General features: G+C 44.7%; 1 protein-coding gene across 2 annotated transcripts; it reads left to right on the top strand.

Moving 5' to 3' along the window:
- Positions 1-4,204: 4,204 nt before the first annotated feature.
- Positions 4,205-20,114, top strand: CCSAP (centriole, cilia and spindle associated protein). Of its 2 annotated transcripts, XM_075531722.1 has the most exons (4): positions 4,205-4,705; positions 12,937-13,077; positions 14,748-15,016; positions 17,599-20,114. In XM_075531722.1, the coding sequence occupies exons 1-4, from the start codon at positions 4,354-4,356 to the stop codon at positions 17,773-17,775; spliced, it is 939 nt and encodes a 312-aa protein (XP_075387837.1). In that variant the 5' UTR covers positions 4,205-4,353; the 3' UTR covers positions 17,776-20,114. The 2 variants fall into 2 exon arrangements, with proteins under 2 accessions (XP_075387837.1, XP_075387846.1); XM_075531731.1 differs by lacking the exon at positions 12,937-13,077 and having other exon boundaries at positions 4,206-4,705; positions 17,599-20,113.
- The last annotated feature ends 878 nt before the right edge of the window (positions 20,115-20,992 follow it).

Raw genomic sequence — 20,992 nt, 5'->3', positions numbered from 1 at the left:
TTGGGGGCTCGTACAACGCTTATCACAATCCATACATCCATCCATTGTGTCAAGCACATTTACACATTTGTTGCCATCATCATTCTCAAAACATCTGCTTTCCACTTGAGCCCCTGGCATCAGCTACTCCTTTTTTCCCCTCCCTCTCTGTTCCCCCCTCACTCATGAACCCTGGAAAATTTACAAGTCATTATTATTTTGTCATATCTTACACTGTTCAACGTTCTTGTTGAAGGTAGCAAGCGCCGTCCTACAAGACTCCATTAGGAAATCTATCCCGTCAACCCTACTGGCCTGATCTTGCACGTCCAGCTTTCTGCTGTTCCCCAAACTGATGTTTTACTTTAACTTTCTAAGGTGAATTGAGCGCAGGGTTTCATATCCATCAATTCACATGCATTTCATTTTCTTTCTTTGCTTGCAACTCCCTCAATGTCCCGTTGCTTATTCCACTTTCTCCCTAGGTTTCCCGTGTCCCTTCCTCCTCCTTTTCCATCCCGTGAGGTGTTGCCCTTGAGGAAATGCTGCTCTTTTATCGCCGATGGTTGATTATTCTAAGGTGTGTGTACCTCACAAGTGTTATTTTTCCCCTTAAAGACCTGTCAACTTTTCAGCTGAAAGTTGAGCCATGGGGGTGAATTCGACTCCACATCTGCTGGATGACTAATGGCCACAGTCTTGGAGCTTCCTCCAGTCGCTATTGGACCAGCAAGCCTCTTCTTATTTTGAGGTCCCCCCACATTTTTCTCCTATTCTGTCTAGGACCTTCTCATAGGGATTCCTTTCAAAGCCATGGTAGTGCTGTGCAGTTCCTTGGTGGGGCTCTTCTGTTCATAATCTTGGTGACTTCCCCCCCCCACACACACACACAATGAGTGGGACCCAATAATCAGGTATAGAAGACTCCCTTCCACTGGGTGTAACAGGAGGAAGAATCCCATGACCACCGAGGAAAAAGTGCCCTTACAGGAGCGAGTGTGAGATTCCTGCCTAGTGTGGAGGCAACAGAGGCCACAAAGACTGCATGAGTCAGTGTGCCAGGGGCTTCTCAGGGAACAGAAGGGGTAAAGTTGAGTGCTTTGGGGCTGGCGGCTAACTTGAAGAGCAGGGCACCCTTTGAACATGCGGCAGCACTAATGGAGGTTTGTTGCCTCACACTGGTGGGTGGCTGAGCAGGTTACACATTCAGCTGCTAACTGCAAAGTAAGCAGTTCAAACCCACCAGCTGCTCATTGGGAAAAGATTTCTCTTCTTGGAGAGATGTACAGCCTCAGAAACCCCAAAGAGGCAGTTCTACCATGTTCTACAGAATTGACTCAGTGGAAGTACGTTTTGTGTTTTTGGTTTGGGCAGAGCGGGGCAGAGGCCAAGGGGCCACTGGGCTGAGAGTCTGAGGACTGGGGAAGCAATGAGCACAACAGCAAGGCTGAGAAGAGGCGCAAGGGACCAAATAACTGACTTTACCATTTTGTAACCTGTTAGATTCCCTAATAAACCCTCATAATGGTGCGAATAGTCTGTGAGTTTGGTGTGCCCATTGCCATGGATTATTTAACCTAGCAGAGAAAGAGAATGCCATGGGAGGGATGGTTGGTGTCATCATATGGGAAAGAAAGCTGGGAGGGTAGAGGCAGACCTGGCTTCTACCTCACAGGAATCATGTTTGGGCAGATATGGAGTTGGAATATTCTTTCCCCTTGTGTAGCCAGAAAAGGCAGGTATGGCCCACATACCATTTCGTCAGTTAGACAGACACTGGCATCCTCAAATTATGGCCTGCGGGCCACATGCGGCCCGCCAAGGACATTTATCTGGCCTACCAGGTGTTTTTGCCCCTTTTGTTTTTTACTTCAAAATAAGATATGTGCAGTGTGCATAGGAATTTGTTCATAGTTTTTTAAAAAAACTATAGTCCGGCCCTCCAATGGGTCTGAGAGACAGTGAGCTGCCCCCTGTTTAAAAAAGCTTGAGGACCCCTGAGTGACGGGTTCTTTAGGGCTCAGGGTTGAGAAGGCGGAGGTTCCAGTGGTTCACAGCCCTCCAGCATAATTGTTTCCATGGGTCTTTGATCTTCCTCCCTCCTCTTTGTTCCAGACAGGGAGAAGCCAATAGTTGCACCTTATGCTGCTGACAATTTTTAATATAAGCATGGTAGACCGGTTTCAGTGGAGCAGACTTGGAAGAAAAGCCTGGTGATCTACTTCCAGAAATTAGCCACTAAAAATCCTATGGATCAAATAGACTATTGTTCAATAGAGTGCTGGAAGATGAGGCGTCTAGAAGGGAAGGCACTCAAAATACACAGTGGCCATAACAGTGGACAACAATGAATTTTAACCAATGATTGTGAGGATGGCACAGGACCAGCAACTTTCTCTTTTGTTGTGCATGGGGTTGCCTAGTGTCAGAACAGACTCAATGTAACTAGCAACAACCACTAGCTGCATTGGGTTATAAGCCTCAGACGCTAACCCTGGCCAGCTTGAACAAGAGAAATACATTCAATGTTCCCGGGACACCTCAAGTACCAGAAGGTAAGGCTGAGCAATGGGAAAAGTCTAGCTTGCTGGAGGACTGCTAGCAGCAGGACTTGGGAGTTCCATGCAGAAGATTCACACTCAGGGCCAAGGGCATCTGGACTGTTTGTGGACAGCTAACTCCTCTTTCTCAAAACAGACTATGTGAGCTGTTCAACTTGGACCAATGCCCACCTTGTGACCATTTAACAATGGCAGGAGCGGGAAGAGGAACTGCAGGGACAGAAATGGGAAAAAAAAAAAAAAAAAGCATAAGGGATTCCCAACGTGGGAGGCAGACACCGGGTAATTCACTCCGGGCCTAGACTTGCTTTTAAACAGCAAAATGTTTGGGTTGTCTAATACTTCATTCTTCTAAAAAAAATTTTTGAGTTACTGTATCGAGGTGCCTTTAAAAATGAGTGAGGGGTCACTTTTGAAAGTGTAACACTGATGTAGGGCAACATTGTATACTTGCACGCAGCTCAGGTGAAACACAGTGTGTTAGGTGAAAGCGGGTGTTTGGAAGTCTGGGAGGCACATTTTAAAGCAATGTTTTGCTAAAAGCTTGGGATGCACACAGGGAAAGAACAGCGTCAAAACATAAAAGGACATTAAAGCCGGAGTGACAAGTGTGTGAATAGACAGGAAGGAAGCAAGAGGGGCAGGGCAGACTGAGTGGCTTTTGTGAACCGTGACCCGCCCAAAGTTGGTCAGAAGAGAAAAGACAGGGTCACCTGCAGCAGCGGCTTGGGAGATCGGGCTGTACGTCACGCTGGACAACCTGAACCAAAGATGCCCAAGTGGGGGCGGGGCAGAGAAGCATCACCCACCAGACACCTCCCGCAGTGTGATGGTGGGGGTGGGGGTGGGGTCTGGGGCAGCGACTCTCGAGATTTGAGGTAAACAGGAGCCTAAATTGTGAGCGTTAGGTTTGACAGGCCGCGACTCGGTGCACGCGCGGCTCTCCGGAGGCTGCCGCCCCCAAGGCGTAGGGTAGAGGGGGGCTGGGGCCCGGGAAACGCGCGGAGGGAGGTGTTTGTTCCCAGCGAGATTTAGGCGGTGCTTTCGCTCGCAGCTGCAGCAGCCACATCTGCCGCTGCGTCTCGCCGTCAGCGACATCTTGTGCGGGAGGAAAGCGATGGGGGAGCGCAGGTCGTGCTGAGCTGCTTGCTCTCCGCGGTGCCACCTGCGCCAGCCTGCCGGCAGGACGCGCACAGGTGCGCACGGGGCTGGTGCTTGAGCCCAAGAGAAGGTAAACCTCGGGGTCGCCTGGTTTCCGCCCGCTCCCCTCCCCCCCGCAGCCCGCTTCCCTCCCTCCCTGGCCACTGCCACCCCCAGGACTTCTGGTTCCCACTCGGTCCGCCCGCCGGGCCCGCGCTCCGGGCTGCAGGGGCCCCTTGGCCTCCTATCCCTTGGGCCCCAGCTGCACGCCTTGGGGGGGGGGGGGCTGACGTAACCGTTCCCTCCGCAGACGGCCTCTCTCCGCCCCCGCAGTCTAGACCCCCGCCGCGCTCGAGGGGGCAGCGGGGCGCAGGCCGCCCAGCCGGGGGCGAGCACCTCGGGGCGGGGTCGGGTGGGGGCTGGCCCCGCCCCGGGCTCCGCCCCGCCGGGCGCCCGCCCTCTGCCCCCGCCGGGCCCGCCCCGCCAGGGCGGGGCTCTGGGTTTCAAAGTGGCGGCGGGCTCTCGCCCGGGGAGGGTGGGGCCCCCCGCGGCCAGGCCTCTGTTTCGTGTCCCGAACCTGTAGGTGGAGGCGGCGGCGGCGACGGCGGCGGCTTGAGCCCTTCCGGCAGGCGGAGGACGCGCGGCGGACAGGCGGCGTTGCGCGGCCGGGACCATGTCCCCGGGGAACAAGGTCAAGAGCGAGTACATGAAGCGCTACAAGGACCCCAGATGGGACGTGTACGGGCCCTGCTACCGCGAGCTGCTGCACTACCGCCTGAGCCGCCGGCTGCTGGAGCAGGCGCACAACCCTTGGTTTTGGGACGACTGGGGCGGCGCCAGCTCCTCCGAGGACCTATCGTCGGCGGGCGGCGGGGGCTCCCCGTGCCCGGCGCCCCCAGGCGCCCCAGTGTCACCCACGCCGCCCAGGCCGGCGGCGCGGGAGGGCCCGGACCGGCCGGAGCGCGGCTCGGCGCGGGAGCCGGGGACCCGAGAGGACGCGGGCGCGGACGCCGAGGGACCTGCAGGTGCGGAGCCCGGGAGCGAGGGGCGGGCAGCGCACGGGGGCTGGGCCTGGACCTACCTTGACCCCTGCGAGGGGCCTGCTCGGGGGGGGGGGGGGGGGGGCTGGATTTGCTTCTCGGGCTCCTAGCGTTCCACCTCGCCGTTTCTTGCAAGGCTTAGGGCCGGCTTTCCATGGCTGTGTTTCCTTTCGTTTTAGTACATTGGGAATCCTCATTCCCAGTCAAACAGATAAAAGGGGCACTCACCCCTCTGCTGCCACCCTCGTATTCCACTCTTAGCTTGCTGTAGAGTTAGGGAGGGGTCGCTGTTGAAACGTGGGGTTTTAATCCAAAGCCATGAACCAGCGAATGTTTTCTAAGCAGTTTTCATCAGATTCTCATAGGTTACCCCAGAGATTAAGACCCACTGAGTGAGCTTTGTGTTTGATGAGTGAATGGGACCTTTGTTTCTGGGTGAATTCTCTAATCTCACTCATTGTCCCTAAGGAACATTTCGCACTTGTTTACACAGACTGGCTGTCCTGAGAGTATTCCTTTAAATACTGGGTCATCTCTGCTTGCCCGCCCAATCTTCCTTTTGCATACATCCGAAACCTCTAGTGGGGCGCAGGAGCTGGAAGATGGCTCCTGGCATTTGTGCATTCTTCTCCAGCCTAGCCGTGGCCCTAGCCTTGCTCTCTAGGTTTGCAGAGTGGTCAGCAAGTGAGACTGTGTGAACGCCTTCTTCTCCAGCCTAGCCGTGGCCCTAGCCTTGCTCTCTAGGTTTGCAGAGTGGTCAGCAAGTGAGACTGCCTGAACGCCGTTTCTCAGGGCTGCATTGAATTCCTCAGAAACTGCCCAGAGCAATGAACTGTTCTGGCCTGCAACTCCAATTTACTTCAATTCTAAGAGAGAGATCTCAAAAATTCACAGCCCTCAAGTCAATGCCAACTCAAAGCAACCCTATAAGGGCAGGGTAGAACTGTCCCGTGTGAGTTTCTGAGACTGCAACTTTTTTTTTTAATGGGAGTCAAAACCTGTCTTTCTCCCTAGGAGTGGCTGGTGGTTTCAAACTGCTGGCCTTGCAAGTTAGCAGTTCTACACGGAAGCACTATGCCTCCAGGGCTCCATCTAAGAGGTAGATCCCATCATTCGAATAGATGAACAGATGGAAGCTCAGGATAAACAATCTATATCTTTCTTTTTGTTTACCCCATTTGGGTGGGATCTGAGTCTTAACCTGGCTATTCTGAAGAGGCCATTTACGGCATGAGCCAGGCTGCTTTGCTTTGATGATCTGTCTCCAGCCTTTGACCGTGATGCCTTTCCATTACCGGATGCTGCTTGTAAATAGCAATGAATCTTTCCTGCTTCGGTGATCATTTGCTAGAAATATGAATAACAGAAGATGGAAAGATAGGGAACATGCCTTCCAAATCATTCCTGTGGTCACTGGTCTACTAGCTAAATTATGAGGTGCATTTTGTCAGGCTAAATGAATTTGACCCCCCTCTCTTCCCTTTGTTTGTGAAAGAGCTGTTAAATAGTTGAGTGCATGTGTAAGTACAGTTTTTAGACAAACAGAGGCCATGTTTACCTGTTCAGGTATGCTCCCAGCTCATCATTATTTGGGTGTCCTTAGCCATCCTGGATCCTTTCAGTATCTGGGGTCAGTTATTTCGTCTCTGCTACTCACTCCTCAAGGGAGCCGTGGTGGCATTGCGGGCTAGGCACTGACAGAGCTGCTAACCACGTCAGTGGTTCACACCCACCAGCCACTCCGTGGGAGAATGAGGAGGCTGTCTACTCCTATAAAGATCTGATGTCTCGGAAACCCAGAGGGGCAGTTCCACTCTGTGCTATAAGGTCGTTGTAAGAATTGACTCGATGGCAGTGAGGCCCTCAATAGGATGGACTGACAACTTAGCCGTTTTTCCATCCGAGTGACTGCAACGGTGGGCTCAAACAGCAAGAGTCATACTGTGGTGTAGGTTCATTCGGTTATACATAGGTCATCACGGATTGGAGTTGACTTTAAGGCATCTAACAAACACAGTATTTTCTGGCTTAGCCATCTGCTTCTAGGACTCACCCTGCCTGTGAGAAGAGCCCCTGTAGATCTCTCTGTGGCAGGACTGAAAATCCGTGTTTTGGTGTGAATGGCTGTATACACTAAAGTGATGAGTGCCTTTGAATTTCTGTAAATCACACAAATTTAATTCTAATTTTTTACTGAAAGCACATGAAAGTCTTGACTTCTACTCCCCTACATAGACACATACACACACGCATATCCATAGTCTATTTCATAGGTAACCACTTCTAACTTTTCTGGCTGTTTATATTGGTTTATTTTTACATCTCCATATAAGATGACTCATAGCGATTTCTTGATTTTTTTCTATTTTTTAAGCATTATCTATTAACTTTGTTATTATTTTTACTACTCTCCTTAACCCATGCAAACTCTCCATTCTCACACTTTCTCTAAAGAATCACAGTGTTTGGATTAAAAATGAGCATTTTGTGTTATAGTACAATATCGTACCTGTGGAAAACGATAACTAACGGCTGATCCATATTGCTTTGTTTTGTCTGTTTTGTCTCTCCTTTATAATGCAATCAACATAGCAGGCATACTATCGATCTTACCATCTTAGAGACACGTCTTAGGAGCCTTGATGGCACAAATGACTCAGCTTTCCTGCTAATCAAAAGGTTGGTGGTTCAAATCTACCCAGATTCGAGAAAACCCTGTGGAGCCATCTCTACTCTGTCAAATGGAGTCTCTCTGAGTAGAAAGTGAGGCTATGGAACCCTATAACATCAGGGACATCCTCCCTTGGGCTTCTGACCTACTTTGCTTGGGACTAGTCCTGCTTGTTAGACCTGCCTGCTTGGAATCTGCAGGTAGCCTCTCCCTTCATTATCAGCTCAGGGACCTCTCTGCTTCCGTGGAGAACTGCTAACTTGCAAGGAAACACTGTTTTGTGACTCTAGGTTCATTATCTTACTTGGCCTTTTGTGGAGTTGATCTTTTTAGCAGCTTCCTCAGAAAGGATATGGGAGAAGTGAAATTTTCCGAGCATTGCCCAGTGATATCTATATTCTGTTTGGTTGCCTTATTTTAAAATGGGCACAAATAGGAATCTCTTCTAATCTATTGGCTAGGTAACTCTCTTCCAAATTTATCAGCATAGACAAGTAAGCACGTCCCGTATGGCATCTTTTTTGTGGAAGTATCTCGATTGAAAGTGTTTCCCCCAGTGTCTTCAGTGTACACCATACTTCTTCCTTCAGCGCCAATGAGTTTTGATCATATGCTACCTCCTGTAATGGCTGAAGGGCTACTAATTCTTTTGGGTAAGATGATTGTAGAGTTCTTTTATGTTCTTTTAAAATGCTTTCTAGCTCATTAAATTTATTGCCCATAGAATTCAATATTGCAACATGAGTCTTGAATTTTCTCTTCCATTCTTTCAGCTTGAGAGATGACAGTCGTGTTTTCCCCTTTTGTGTTTTTTTTTGAACTCCAGGTCTGCATATTTCATTGTAATTGTTTATTTACCTTGCTTTCTCAAGTCATTGTTTAGCTCTTTTTTTTTAACTTCATCATTTTTTTTTTACATTTTATTAGGGGCTCATACAACTCTTATCACAATCCATACATATACATACATCAATTGTATAAAACACATCCGTACATTCTTTGCCCTAATCATTTTCAAAGCATTTGCTCTCCACTTAAGCCCTTTGCATCAGGTCCTTTTTTTTCCCCCTCCCTCCCAGCTCCCCCCTCCCTCATGAGCCCTTGATAATTTATAGATTGTTATTTTGTCATATCTTGCCCTATCCGGAGTCTCCTGTCCCCCCTTTTTCTGCCGTCCATCTCCCAGGGAGGAGGTCACATGTGGATCCTTGTAATCAGTGCCCCCTTTCCAACCCACTCCCCCTGCACTCTCCCAGTATCGCCCCTCACACCCCTGGTTCTGAAGGTATCACTTCATTATTTCTTATGGTTGCTTTAGCTACTCTGCCCTCCCCAGGAAGCTCCAGAGTCTCCTGACCTCTATTTTAGTCTCTTTTTCTATCTATGGCCTTGATATCATCACACTATATTCCTTGGTTTTGGCCATTGTGTTCCCTTCATCAGATCTATTTTTAATGGTCTCTAAATTCAGGTAGGAGGTATTCAAGGTCATATTTTGGCTCTCTTGGACTTGTTTTGATTTTCTTCAGCATCGTAATTTGCCTATGAACAATTGGTGGTCTGTTCTGTGGTTGGCCACTGGCTTTGTCTTGGCTGATAATATCGAGCTTCTCCATTTCTGTTTTCCACAGATGTAATTGATTTTAAAGGCCTTGTTTTTTTCCGTGGAGGAGCACTGGTGGTTTCAAATGGCTGGCCGCAAGGTTTCTTTTGTTTCCAACTTTTCCATGACCATCACCAGATATTTACAATATATCTTGTTTATACTTTTGATCTATTTCAGATTGTAGCTCTTTGTGAAAAATCTTTCATTTTTTCATTTTGGCCTTGTGAGTGATGTATGAGTTTGAATAATGGTTATATGTACTGGTTTTCTATATCAAACACAAACTAAACCCACTGCTACCAAGTCACTTCTCAGAGGGACTCTAGGATTTCTGAGCCTAAATCTTTCTAGGACTGGCCAGCTTCATCTTTCCCGCAAGCAGCAGCAAGTGTGTTTGAACTAGTGACGTTGAGTGGTCCAATGACTAACGAGGACCCTGTGAGCCTAGGCTTACGATAGTTTCCTATCGCTGATAGATAGCATTGTCCTTCAGGATGGATTTGGAAACGTCCTTTCTAATGATCATATGACTGTTCCTTTTCAGGCTGTCATTCATGGCATTGTGGACCATATGGCTATCTGGTTCCAGTACTCGTCCATTTTGGCTCATCAAGGCCAGGAAACTAATCAAGTGTTCCTTTCATTTTTGACAACTTTCAGTTTTCCTTTATTAGGAGTTCACACATTCTGATTATTCTGTGTGTAGCTGTTGCTTCTCACTTCGTCATCAGCAAACGAGGGTCCAGAAGGCTTTCACTCCATCCATAGCCTTAAGGTTGTCTTTCTTCTAAGGAGGCAGCTCTTCCCCAGTCCTATTTTGAGTGCCTTCTAAGCTGAGCCAACTCTCCTTCCAGCATTACCAGGCAGTGTCCTGTTGTTTTCCTCTTTTAGCACATCAATATACTTCCTTTTGAAAAAGAATTTCATGGTTACCCTGGAGTTGTCTGCATTTACAAGTATTCTAAGTGCACTTTGAAGTAACACTCAGTATTCTTCCTTCCCTCACTTTTAACATCACATGCACATCAATTATCCATATACTACAGTCATCCAGTATAGTGTTGCTATTTTTATTTTAAATAACTATTAGTTAAGAACAAGAAAAATAAAATATTTTACCTTCATTTATTCTTTATCAAACTCTTCTTTATGGAGATCTATGTCATTGACTTCTATCACTTTCCTTCTCTCTGATCTTCTTATGAATTTTTTTGCAAGCCAAATCAAGTGGCAACAAATTCTCTCCATTTTGATTTGACTAAGAAAGTCATTATTTCCCATTCATGTTTGAAGGATAATCTTTTTGGTTATAGAATTGACTTGGAAATATTTTTCTCTTAAATAGTCTTCTCTGCCTTCTTTTGTTTGCTTGGTCTGTGAACAGTAAGTCTGCTGTGTTCTTATCCTTGTTCCTGTGCAGGTACAATGGTTTTAAACTTTTTCCGAATTTTCTGCTTCTGATTTTCTCCAGTGTGTGTGAGAGATACACGCATTGTTGTTGGGGTTCTGGCTCATTCGTGCACGGGCCTATACCAAACCACAGGTGTTTAAACATGTCTCCGGCATCCGTGGGCTGCTACAGACAAGTTTCCTGAATAACGCACTTACCCTTGGCTTGTTCTCACTGTCATTGAGACCATGCCAACTCTTCAGGACTCTACAGGACAGGGTAAAACTGCCCTTGTGAGTTTCTAAGACTGTAACTGTTTACAGGAATAGAAATCCCATCTTTCTCCCATGGAGCGATTAGTGGCTTTGAACTGCTGACCTTGTGAATCACAGCTCAACCATAACCATGACACCACCAGGGCTCTTAGTCTTGTTAGTATGTTGTTGTTATTGTTGTTTTTTAAGTATTCCTAAGAGCTCTGGTGGCATGGTGGGTTACCCATTAAGCTACCATCTGCAAGGCTGGCAGTTCAAAATCACCAGCAGCTCCCCAGGAGAAAGCCGAGACTTTCTACTCCCCCAGAGGCAGTTCTACCCTGTCCTGTAGGGTCACTAAGAATTGGCAGTGACTCAATTGCAGTGAATGTGGTTTTTTGAAGGAGGGTCTAGGAGACATCGTGGCACTGTTGGATAAACATTGGACTGCTAACTGAAAGGCCAACAGTTCAAACCTTCTAACTGTGGGGAAAAGATGAGGCTGTCTACTCCTTGGAAGTCCTTGGAAACCATATTTAGAGACAGTATGTGTCAGAAGGACTTTATGGCAGTGAGTGAAGCTTGTTTGGTGTGGTGGTAGTAACCACAGCTGAGCTCTCTGCTCCTCGGCAAGGGGTGAATCCTTTCTGCATCCACCTGTCTTTTGTCTTCAGGTGTCAGGGTGGTAGTTCGCTGTGTGATTTCAATTATTTGATGGTTCTAAGAAGAGTTAGGATTTTCCAGCTTTTTTCTTGTTGGGATGGAAAGGATGTCTTTCCAAACTCTTTACATTCCAGACTGGAAATCAGATGATTTATTTTAAAAAAATAAAAATAATTGATTAAAAAATTCTATTTACCAGGAGAGTTTTTTTATTTTTATCTTCTAACCTATTTAAACTTTAAATTCTTCTATCCTAGTTTAAAATTTTTAAGTGACCACTCTTTTTTGTTCTGGTTTGGAGTATTCTTTTTAGTTTTAAAAAATAGCATCCTATTTGTTTCTTGTTCTTTACAAATTTTAATAAAAGCTGTAATTATTATTTGAGAGGTCTCTATGAATCCCTGTCTATCCTTTTCTACTTACTTTTGGCTTTTTCCTATGAGAAGATGTTTGATCTTGGCCTGCCTGCTCGTAGTTAGAATGCGGTTTGAATGAGTTTCCTGGGAGCTCTATGTACACAGCAGAGACTTGTTGGCTGGTGGGCCTTCCTGTGGGGAGTTTGCATGAGGACCTTTTTCGGAACTTTCAAGAGTTCAGCTAGTATTCATCCTGTGCCATTCAGTGGGGTCATTGCCACTTCTTTTTTGTTTGATGTCATCTCTTCCCTGGACATGAGACAAAATCTGTCAATAAAATCTTGGGACATGGAAAGCAGAGGAAGCGGGTCTGACATTACAGAATTGAACCCTGGAAAGAATCCGAAAAAAGAAACAAGTGGTCATTAAATAATGGTGATTCCAGAAGCCGAGTTTTATCCATCTCTCCTGACTGTGAACTTTTTCTGGGTGATTGGATCAACAACGGCTTCCGCTCCGACCAGGGGATTCATGACACGCTTTCATCTCCAGTGCCATCCTTTCTCCTGAATTGCAGACCGAGTCCAGCTGCTGGCCTACATGACTGTGTCAAGAGTCTCAAAGTCAAGGATTCAAGTACCCTTGAGCTAACAAATCACTGAGAATCATGATGTAGCTACGTGGACACTTAACCTAAACTACCCGTCTTAGAATGTTATTATCAGGAGAAAATAAGTATTTCTTACTCTGTGCCAGAGAGTCTTTTTCTCCGTACTATGCTCTGAACCTTCGCCCATCTAGTCTACCTACTCTCCATCTTGGGCTCTAGAATTACAATTCCTTTTTGTCTTTTACTACCTAGCCTTTAGAGAAGCCACCTCTTCCTGGAATTCTTTTCTCATCTCTTCCTGGCTAGCTCTCGTTTGGGTTGATAACCTCAAGGCTAACAGTTCACAACCACCAGCTGCTCCACAGGAGAAAGATGAGGTTTTCTACGCCTACAACGAGTTCGTCTCAGAAACTCACAGGGGCAGTTCCACCCTTTCCTACAGGGTCACTGTGAGTTGGAAGTAGAAACAAAACTGTCTTCTGGGAGAGCTTTTTTGAAAGATCTTGAGGCTAGACATACTTAGAACAGGGGAGGAGGGGAAGGGACTGGATTAGGGAAGATGCTTTGGTTTGCTGTTTTTCACTCTGTCCCAGTATTATAACTCTGTCCATAAACATGGCTCCCCTGGCTTCTTCCTGATTGTCCTTCCCTCCCTCCTCTTTATAGATCCAGAGGAGAGAAGAGGAAAGGATGTGGACACGTCAGATCAACTAAAGGATTTAGATCCTTGTGCTAAAGTAGAACGTTGGCACCCCACCTCATCCCCAAACAGCTGTCATGTGGGGTTTAAAGACACAGTGCTTGATGGTGAGCAGCACTGAGCCCAGGGCTGGGGACGGCTGTCGGTTCTTTCGTAAGAAACTGCTCTGCCTGGCATCGTTCAGGTCGTTTCTGAAGGCATGAATGACAGATGGTGTATAAAAGTTTTCCCCAGATACTGTCTGACCTGTCCTGTACAAGGGTTCATTGTACCTTAAAGTGACCATAGAAACAGACAAGAATAGCAATCAAGACTCAAGAATTAATGAGGTTTTGTAACAACAACCTAAAACAATCTTCACCGGAGCCCAATTCTGGGGCATCAGAAATTAGAGGTACTCCTTAAGACCTGGAGCTTTGGTGGTGTCGTTGGTTCTGAGTTGGGCTGAAACCACAAAGTCAGCAGTTCAAAACCACCAGCTGCTCTGCAAGAGGAAAACGAGGCTTTCTACTCATGTAAATATTTGCAGTCTCGGAAATCCCTAGGGGCAGCCCTATTCTGCCACCTCTTTCTATTGTATATGTGTCAGACCTGACTCCCACAGCACTGAGCCCTCAGAGCCCAAGCACCTAGGATCAAAGAAATGGCGCCCTCCAAGTCTGAGATTTCTCCTTTCAATGCCAGTTCAGGCTAACTCACACCGGCTCACACCTGGTTTATAACACAGCCTGCATAGGAAAACAATACACGGTCATCAAAGGACAGAAGGCACTTTTTGGGATCAGTTCAGTTCAGATGTCCACGGTAGGTAGGGTAGACATACTCTCAGCTTCCCCAGCTCTGCTGTCTGGCAGAATTTAGGGCTCTGTGGATTGTGAGCTGGATTCACTCAGTCATTTCTGCTGCAAGGTGGGGGGAGCCTTCCTTTCTCTTTCCTACGGAGACACCCATCTACTGAGATTGCATAGCTGTGTCTCTAGCTCAAGTAACTATGGAAACCATCCCCACCCCCCATTGTGACTTGGCCCTTTAAAGCCAAGGGAGATACCTACCTCAAACAAACAGCATGCAAGATCCATCAGGAACAGTTTCTGTCATCATGGAACATCAAAAAGAAATGGAATCTTGGAACTCGAGTAATGAAAAACTAGCATCCTTTTCACTCTTGTCCTCCATCCTCTTCTGCCATAACCCTAAGGAATTCTTAATCTTGTTGCTGTCTTCATAGATGCATCTATAGTGAATGTTCTAAACTTGACTGTACTGATGAATGCACAGGTCTTTTTAAATGTAGTTAAACTATTGGATTGTATGGTATGTGTATTATATGTCAATAAAACTTCAACATTTAAAATACAGAAGGAAAACAAAAGAACATCTTGTAGCTGCTGGGCTCTTCCCACCAAGTCAAAGCTTCCCTGAAGCAAGGCTTAAAGAGGCTTAGGGAGTCAACAGGGTTGTTGGGAAATGTCCCTTAGATCATGGTGCTTTCTAGGATCTAAACATTTGAGAGGTTAAATCTCAGAATATTAGGAGAAAAATTTGCTTTTGAATAGATTTTAGAGGCTTTATTGTTTGCTTTTTTTTTCTGAAGGCGATGTCTGTTTTAAAATCAGTATGCTGTTTTGCTGTAAATGAAATTAAACTAAGAATGAGAATGGGAATATTCTGGACTTGAACATTATAAAATGTTCTACCCAAGTAGCTAAAGTAATTATTTGTCCACTTCATTTGAAAGTATTTTCACTTTATTTTCTCTCTTTTTCCCCTTCAAAAGAATTGCCATTGAAAGAAGTGGAAGAAAAACCAGAACAACAAATGAAAACAAAAGTAACTGATAAACTACCTGGCGAAGTCGAGCCTCAACAACAACCAAGTGCCTTGTTTTCTACAGAAAATAGGAAAACAGCCAAAATCCCACAACGATCATGCAGCAAAATAAAAGAAAACAAGCATCCATTTGCTCTTTATGGCTGGGGAGAAAGACAGACAGACACAGGAAGCCAAAAAACTCACAATGTCTGTGCGTCTGCCCCAGTGCATGAGGTAGGCCTGTGTTTGTGGTTTTGCTTTTCTTTTGGGAGGTAAATGAGTTAAATTATAATCCCATTATTGAGTTTCATATCCCCAGACATGAGATGCTCTGGGCGGTGGTGATTAGCAGTAGTTTGGGTCAGAAATGCCATAACTGGGAATCTGACTAGCAAGCAGGATTCTAGATGTTGGTTAGCTGGCATTCTAGGAGTGTTGGCTGGGAGTTAGTTGGCATCTGGAAGGGTTCAGTAAACCATGCAGGTAAAGACGCGGATGAGGCAGGGCTTAGGAGTTTCTATGTCGCCAGAAAGAACCTGGGAAATGGGAGTGGGGCTGTGACTGGCCTCTGAGGAGCTTTGATACAACCCAGCGGTTCCTTGACTCCTTTGTTACTGTTTTTTCTGTTACATACGGAGCCCTGGTGGCCTAATGATTAAACCCTTGCCTGCCAACTGGTCGGCTGTTCAAACCAACCAGCTGCCCCATGGGAGAAAGACGTGACAGTTTGCTTCTGTAAAGATCACAGCCTTAGAAACTTTATGGGCAAATCGACTCTGTCATTGAGCTGTAAGTCCAAAAGAACTCTACACCCTGGGCTTGGTGACCCAGGGTTTCCTTGACTCCTGGGTCAGTGGTTTGCCTGCCAGATGGCTTCTTCTGAAGTTGCAAACAGTTCTCATAGGATGCTCTGCATTTTTCTGATTCAATTTACAGCACGTTTTCTCCTGCTCATCCACAACCTAGACATTTTACTCCTGAGAGTATCAGTTTTACCTTAGTCATCTGTTGTCCTGCCTCAAGTCCCGAAAACATTTTACATGAGCTCAAGGCGTTTATAATAAAAAAAACAACAACAATGACAGCCTAATGTAAAGAATGCATTCAAAGCAGCAGAAAGAGAAACTGCAAACTGTTTGAATTCTGATTTAGTATTAGAGGGAAATATTTACTGAGCAGATTTTTTTTTTTAACCCTAGCAGATGGTGTTGATTTGAGTGATATCTGAGACAGTGAAGCTGTGGTTTAACAAAAGGCCTCTGACAGATCTATCAGCTCAAATCTAACAGGTCTATCTGCTTTAGGTGGTAAAATTTCTTGAGAATCTCTTATTTAGTATACTGCTATAAAATATTTGGAGTTCTTTCACGAAATACCATCCCTTCTTAATGCTAAGCAGTTTCAACAGTTTTTCAGAGTTCATTTGTAGAAGCACTTGAAAATTAGTTGCCTACCATTTATATTTGAAATTTAGTCTAGTAGACATTTTCTTTTTAAATCGTTTTATTAGGGGCTCATACAACTCTTATCACAATCTATATATACATCAATTGTGTAAAGCACATTTGTACATTCATTGCCCTCATTATTCTCAAAGCATTTGCTCTCCACTTAAGCCCCTGGCATCAAGTCCTCATTTTGTTTCCCTTCCCTCCCCCTTTCCCCCTCCCTCATGAACCCTTGATAATTTATAAATTATTATTTTGACAGACATTTTCTTTAAAAAAAAATCATTTTATTGGGGGGCTCCTACAGCGCTATCTCAACCCATACATATATCCATTTTGTCAGACACATATGTTGTCATCATTTTTTCAAAGCATTTTCTTTCTGCTTGACCCCACAATCAGCTCCTCAGTGCCCCCATTCCATGCCCCCATGATGACTTATAAGTTGTTCTTCTTTTCATGCCTTACACTAACTGTTGTCTCATTTCACCTATTTTCTGCTGTTCGCCAAACATCGGTCATTGTGGTCGCTTCCCCCTTACTCCCTCTCCACCCCAACCCTTACCCTCCTAGTATCATTGCTCCCCTTATTGGTCCTGAGGGGCTTATCTGTTCTGGAGTCCCTGTGTTGCAAGCTCTTATCTGTACTGGTATACGTGTTCTGGTCTAGCCAGGTTTGTTAGAATTGGGGTCATGGTAGTGGGGGCGGGGGGAATAAGCATTAACCAACCAGAGGAAGGCTGTGTGTTTCTTCAGTGCTATACTGTATCCTGACTGGCTCTTCTTTTCCTTGTGGCCATTCTGCCAGGGGGTGTCCAACTGACTACTGCTGGGCTTTGGGTCTCCACTCTGCCTTCCCCCTCATTCCCATTGATATGTGTTTTGTTTGTTTTGTTTTGGGTCTTTGATGCCTGATACCTGATCCCATCAACATCTCGTGATCACACAGGCTGGTGTGCTTCTTCCATGTGGACTTTGCTGGTTCTCAGCTAATGGCCTCTTGCTTATCTTCAAACCTTTAAGACCCCAGACACTATATCTTTTGATAGCCAGGCACCATCAGCTTTCTTCCCCACATTTGCTTATGTCTTCAGTGATCGTGCCGTGTTAGTAGAACAAATCGTTCTTGAGTGGGGGCCCAGTGAGTAGACAGGCCTTTTCTATTGTCTGGTTTGCCACAGAAATGGAATGAGCCACCATATCCAATGGGAATGGCTTTTCCTTTACTGCATTTATATACAGGGAACTGTGTATACAAATGCTGAGCTTGATGTTCTTGTTTCAAAAAATCTGAAGGAAGTGCACTGTGGATATTGTTGAAAATCTGTTCAATTAAATCACTGTACTTTTAATGTAAACTCTTTGTAGATTCATGAATCAGCACTACGAGCCAAGAACCGAAGACAGGTGGAAAAACGGAAACTGGTTGCTCAGAGACAACGTGCCCACTCTGTGGATGTGGAGAAAACCAGGAAGACCAAGCCTTCCTCCTCAGATAACCCATGGATGACAGAGTACATGAGGTGCTACTCGGCAAGAGCGTAAAGGCACAGTGGCTTGGACAGCCACTTTTAAAAAAGTACAAATGGGGGGAGAAAAAGAAAATTAAAGAAAGAAAAAGCAAACCATCCAGAGAAACCAGACCCCAGTTTAAGAACCCACCCGAGTTGGCAAGGTTTTTCTTAGGGAATTTGAAAGTTTGTTATATTTTGATGAACCTGGGCGACCTACCTCAACAGTGGGGCAGACAGTTGAAGCCATAGACATTTAAAGTTACTCCTGAAGCTCATTCCCTACGCCTTGATATGCGTATCAGGGTTTTGTGTTAAAGCATCTTAATCCTGTAAGATAGTGACACCAAATGCCTTTAAGTGGCGATGGATGCTTGACAGTCATGCCCTCTCTGAAGTTTAAGATCATGCCACCTGGAACTCCTTAGCTAGCCAGCTCGTCCCTCCTGCTGTATAAGGCTCATCTTCATTAGGTCCTGTTTCCTTTGTGAAAGAATCGGTAACTATCAGGTGGAGGCCAAGGTTCAGTTATAGTAGAATGAAACGAGAACTCAGGGGCTTTTGAACGATTCCACGTAACTGACTTTCAGGTTAGCATCACCTCAAATTGTGCACCGTGGCATTTGAAGAACTCTTTGAGCCGAATGAGGTTTCCCCTTTCTTTTTAAATGATCATCTGGGCACGTAGTAGTTCAACTACATCTCAATTAATGAAGCATCGGTGCAGGGTGTGTTTAGAGGAGTGCCGGAGTTTTATTTGAGTCAAAGACATTACCAGCTTCTTAATGAACTGCTATTTATTGTTTTTTTTAAATACCATAGGGGATTAATTACTTGCTACAGTCTGGCCTCACGGTACACACCCTCCGTGGGCTTTTGTTTCTTGTGTAGGAGCTGGCCATGGCATTTAGAAACTACAGTTTGACGTTTTATTTATACATTTTGAAGTTTTCTTTGTAAATTTAATTGTCACTGGAGGATATAGGGAAAATACTAAAATCCCCATGGGAATGCTGGGAGGCTTCTCACACTTACTTTCTCTTTTTCTTCTACAGAACTTAACAATAAAAAGGTCTTGGTGGTGTACATTAGTCACACTTTTCATTGTAGACATTACCTTCTGGTTCCCAGCCAACAGATCTCATACAGAATCTCGTGTGTGCGAAGGGTGGTGTGTGTGTAGGCACAAACGTAATCATTTAAATAGAGTGCTCGTTTTTAGTATGTTTGCCTTTGAGGTAGAATTTTTTTTTTTAAATACTGGTTTCCATCACATGGGTAAAGACCGCTCCACCTAGCTGAGACTGGAATCTGTGAGGTGGGCGAGTGCTAGCACTCCTTTGTATCTGAAGACGTGTGGGTGAAAATTTAATGTTAGATTTGAGACAGAGCATTTCTTTGATGTTTTCCTCTAGGTCTTTGAAGTACTATAGTCAATTTCTAGAACACAAAACCACATACGGTCACCTTATAAGAATGTACTAAGTTTTGAAAATGAATGAATTATGTTTCTTTTCTTTTTCATACTTACATTGTGTTGAGATGAATTATTCATATTAGGAGCTCTTCTGATCATTGAAGTGTATATTTATTAAAGGGGAATTTCAATGCTATCTGTTATCCAGAGTCATTTTGCTGTTACTGCTATTAAAGTCTTTAACATTGCAGATACCTAAAAACCAAATTAATGTGACAGTGTGTGCCAGTGTAACTGATCGCGAAACTGTTACATGAAACTGCTTCTTGCATGTTAGGTTTTAGCCACAAAGCTCAAGCTTTTCATGTTGCATCTGACAATGTCAAGACCGATGGCCCTGAGAGTCAGTCACTCAGGCTGCATATTGATGGACCACCTGAGGAACCTGACTTCCTCTTAAGCTTTTAACCAACCAGCCTGTCGTTTAGGAAACAGACTTGTGTTTAATGTGCTTACTACTGAAAAGCCCACACAGAGAATGAAAAGACCTGGAAGGCAATATCGATCCATTTTCCCCACTCCTTTTTAAGTAAAGGAACAGTGTGTTTTGTAAAAATATTTTTGATACGCAGGAACAACCAATGAATCGATAGAAACCAATTATGAGCCTCCCTCCATTATTGTCTAGGGTTTCTTTTTTTTAGGAGTGAAAATTACCTTTTGGGTCTGTGAAACTTTTAAAGTGTTAACAGCTCTATGGTCCTACTTTTTCTTCTCATTCTAGAAACGAATTGGTTGTAACCATGTTTATAATTTTGGGACAACTTGCAAGACAGTAAGATAGCTTAAAATTATCTTTCATGTTGAAAAGGTTTGTAACTTTGGGAATCCAGTGATAGTTGAAATGTAGAATAATATAATTTATATATAAGACTTTATGCTGGTAAGTTCTTAATTAAAAAATTTGCCATAAATATGCTTTTTGGTTGTTTACTTTTGGGTGCTACTTTTCCTTTCATTAAAAGCAATAGTAGAATATTGAAATAATAATTTCTCTTAGGCCAAAGTGAATCAGAACTTTTTTTTTCTTTTAAAGCCCAGTGGTTGCTGAGTTACTAGAGGTTATAACTTCCATAAAGATAATTTTGTACAATTATTTAAAATTTTTCCTTAATCTTTAAGGTATTCCCTACCCTCTTTAAATCAATAATGTTATACTGGGTATAAACCTTACAGTGAAATGTTAATAGTATTTTCTATTTAATAGTTAATAGTATTTGCTAGTTAAAATACTTGCAGGGCAGGGGGGAGAGAAGCATATATTTGAAGTGTAAGCATATTATCTTGGCTGCATTATTAAAAAAACAGTTGCATGGAAAGTTTTACATCTCACTGCAGTTTTATAAAATGAGGCCTACGCATGTATAGATTGATTCTATAGTTAAGTATCAAATGGTGAATGCTTGTGTGTTAGGCAGGGTTCACTAGGGAAACAAAATCAGGACACTTATGATTAGATAGAGAAATTTATACAGCTAGAAGGAATATAATAGCTTATTAGTCCACAGTATAGAAGCCAGTTCATCTCACTTCCATGGAACAGTTAATAGACTGGAAGTTCTTCATCTCACATGGGCTGCCGGGTCCAAGGTCAAGGAAGCAGACAGCGGAGTCTTCCTACAGGTAAGACAAGCAGAGTCTGCCCACAGGCAGCAAACAGCAGGGTAGGTCAGCAACAGTCAGTAGCTCGGGAGCTTAGCGAAGCAAGCCCGGATTGGATATCGAACTCAAAGCAATGCAAGGTGACAGGATCCACTAGCTTCAAGCTCAAGTG

The sequence above is a fragment of the Tenrec ecaudatus genome, chromosome 1 (genome assembly GCF_050624435.1).
Source record: "Tenrec ecaudatus isolate mTenEca1 chromosome 1, mTenEca1.hap1, whole genome shotgun sequence".
Classification (NCBI taxonomy): domain Eukaryota; kingdom Metazoa; phylum Chordata; class Mammalia; order Afrosoricida; family Tenrecidae; genus Tenrec; species Tenrec ecaudatus.
Note: the sequence above shows the minus strand (reverse complement) of the source record. Positions and strands in the feature narration are given on the sequence as shown.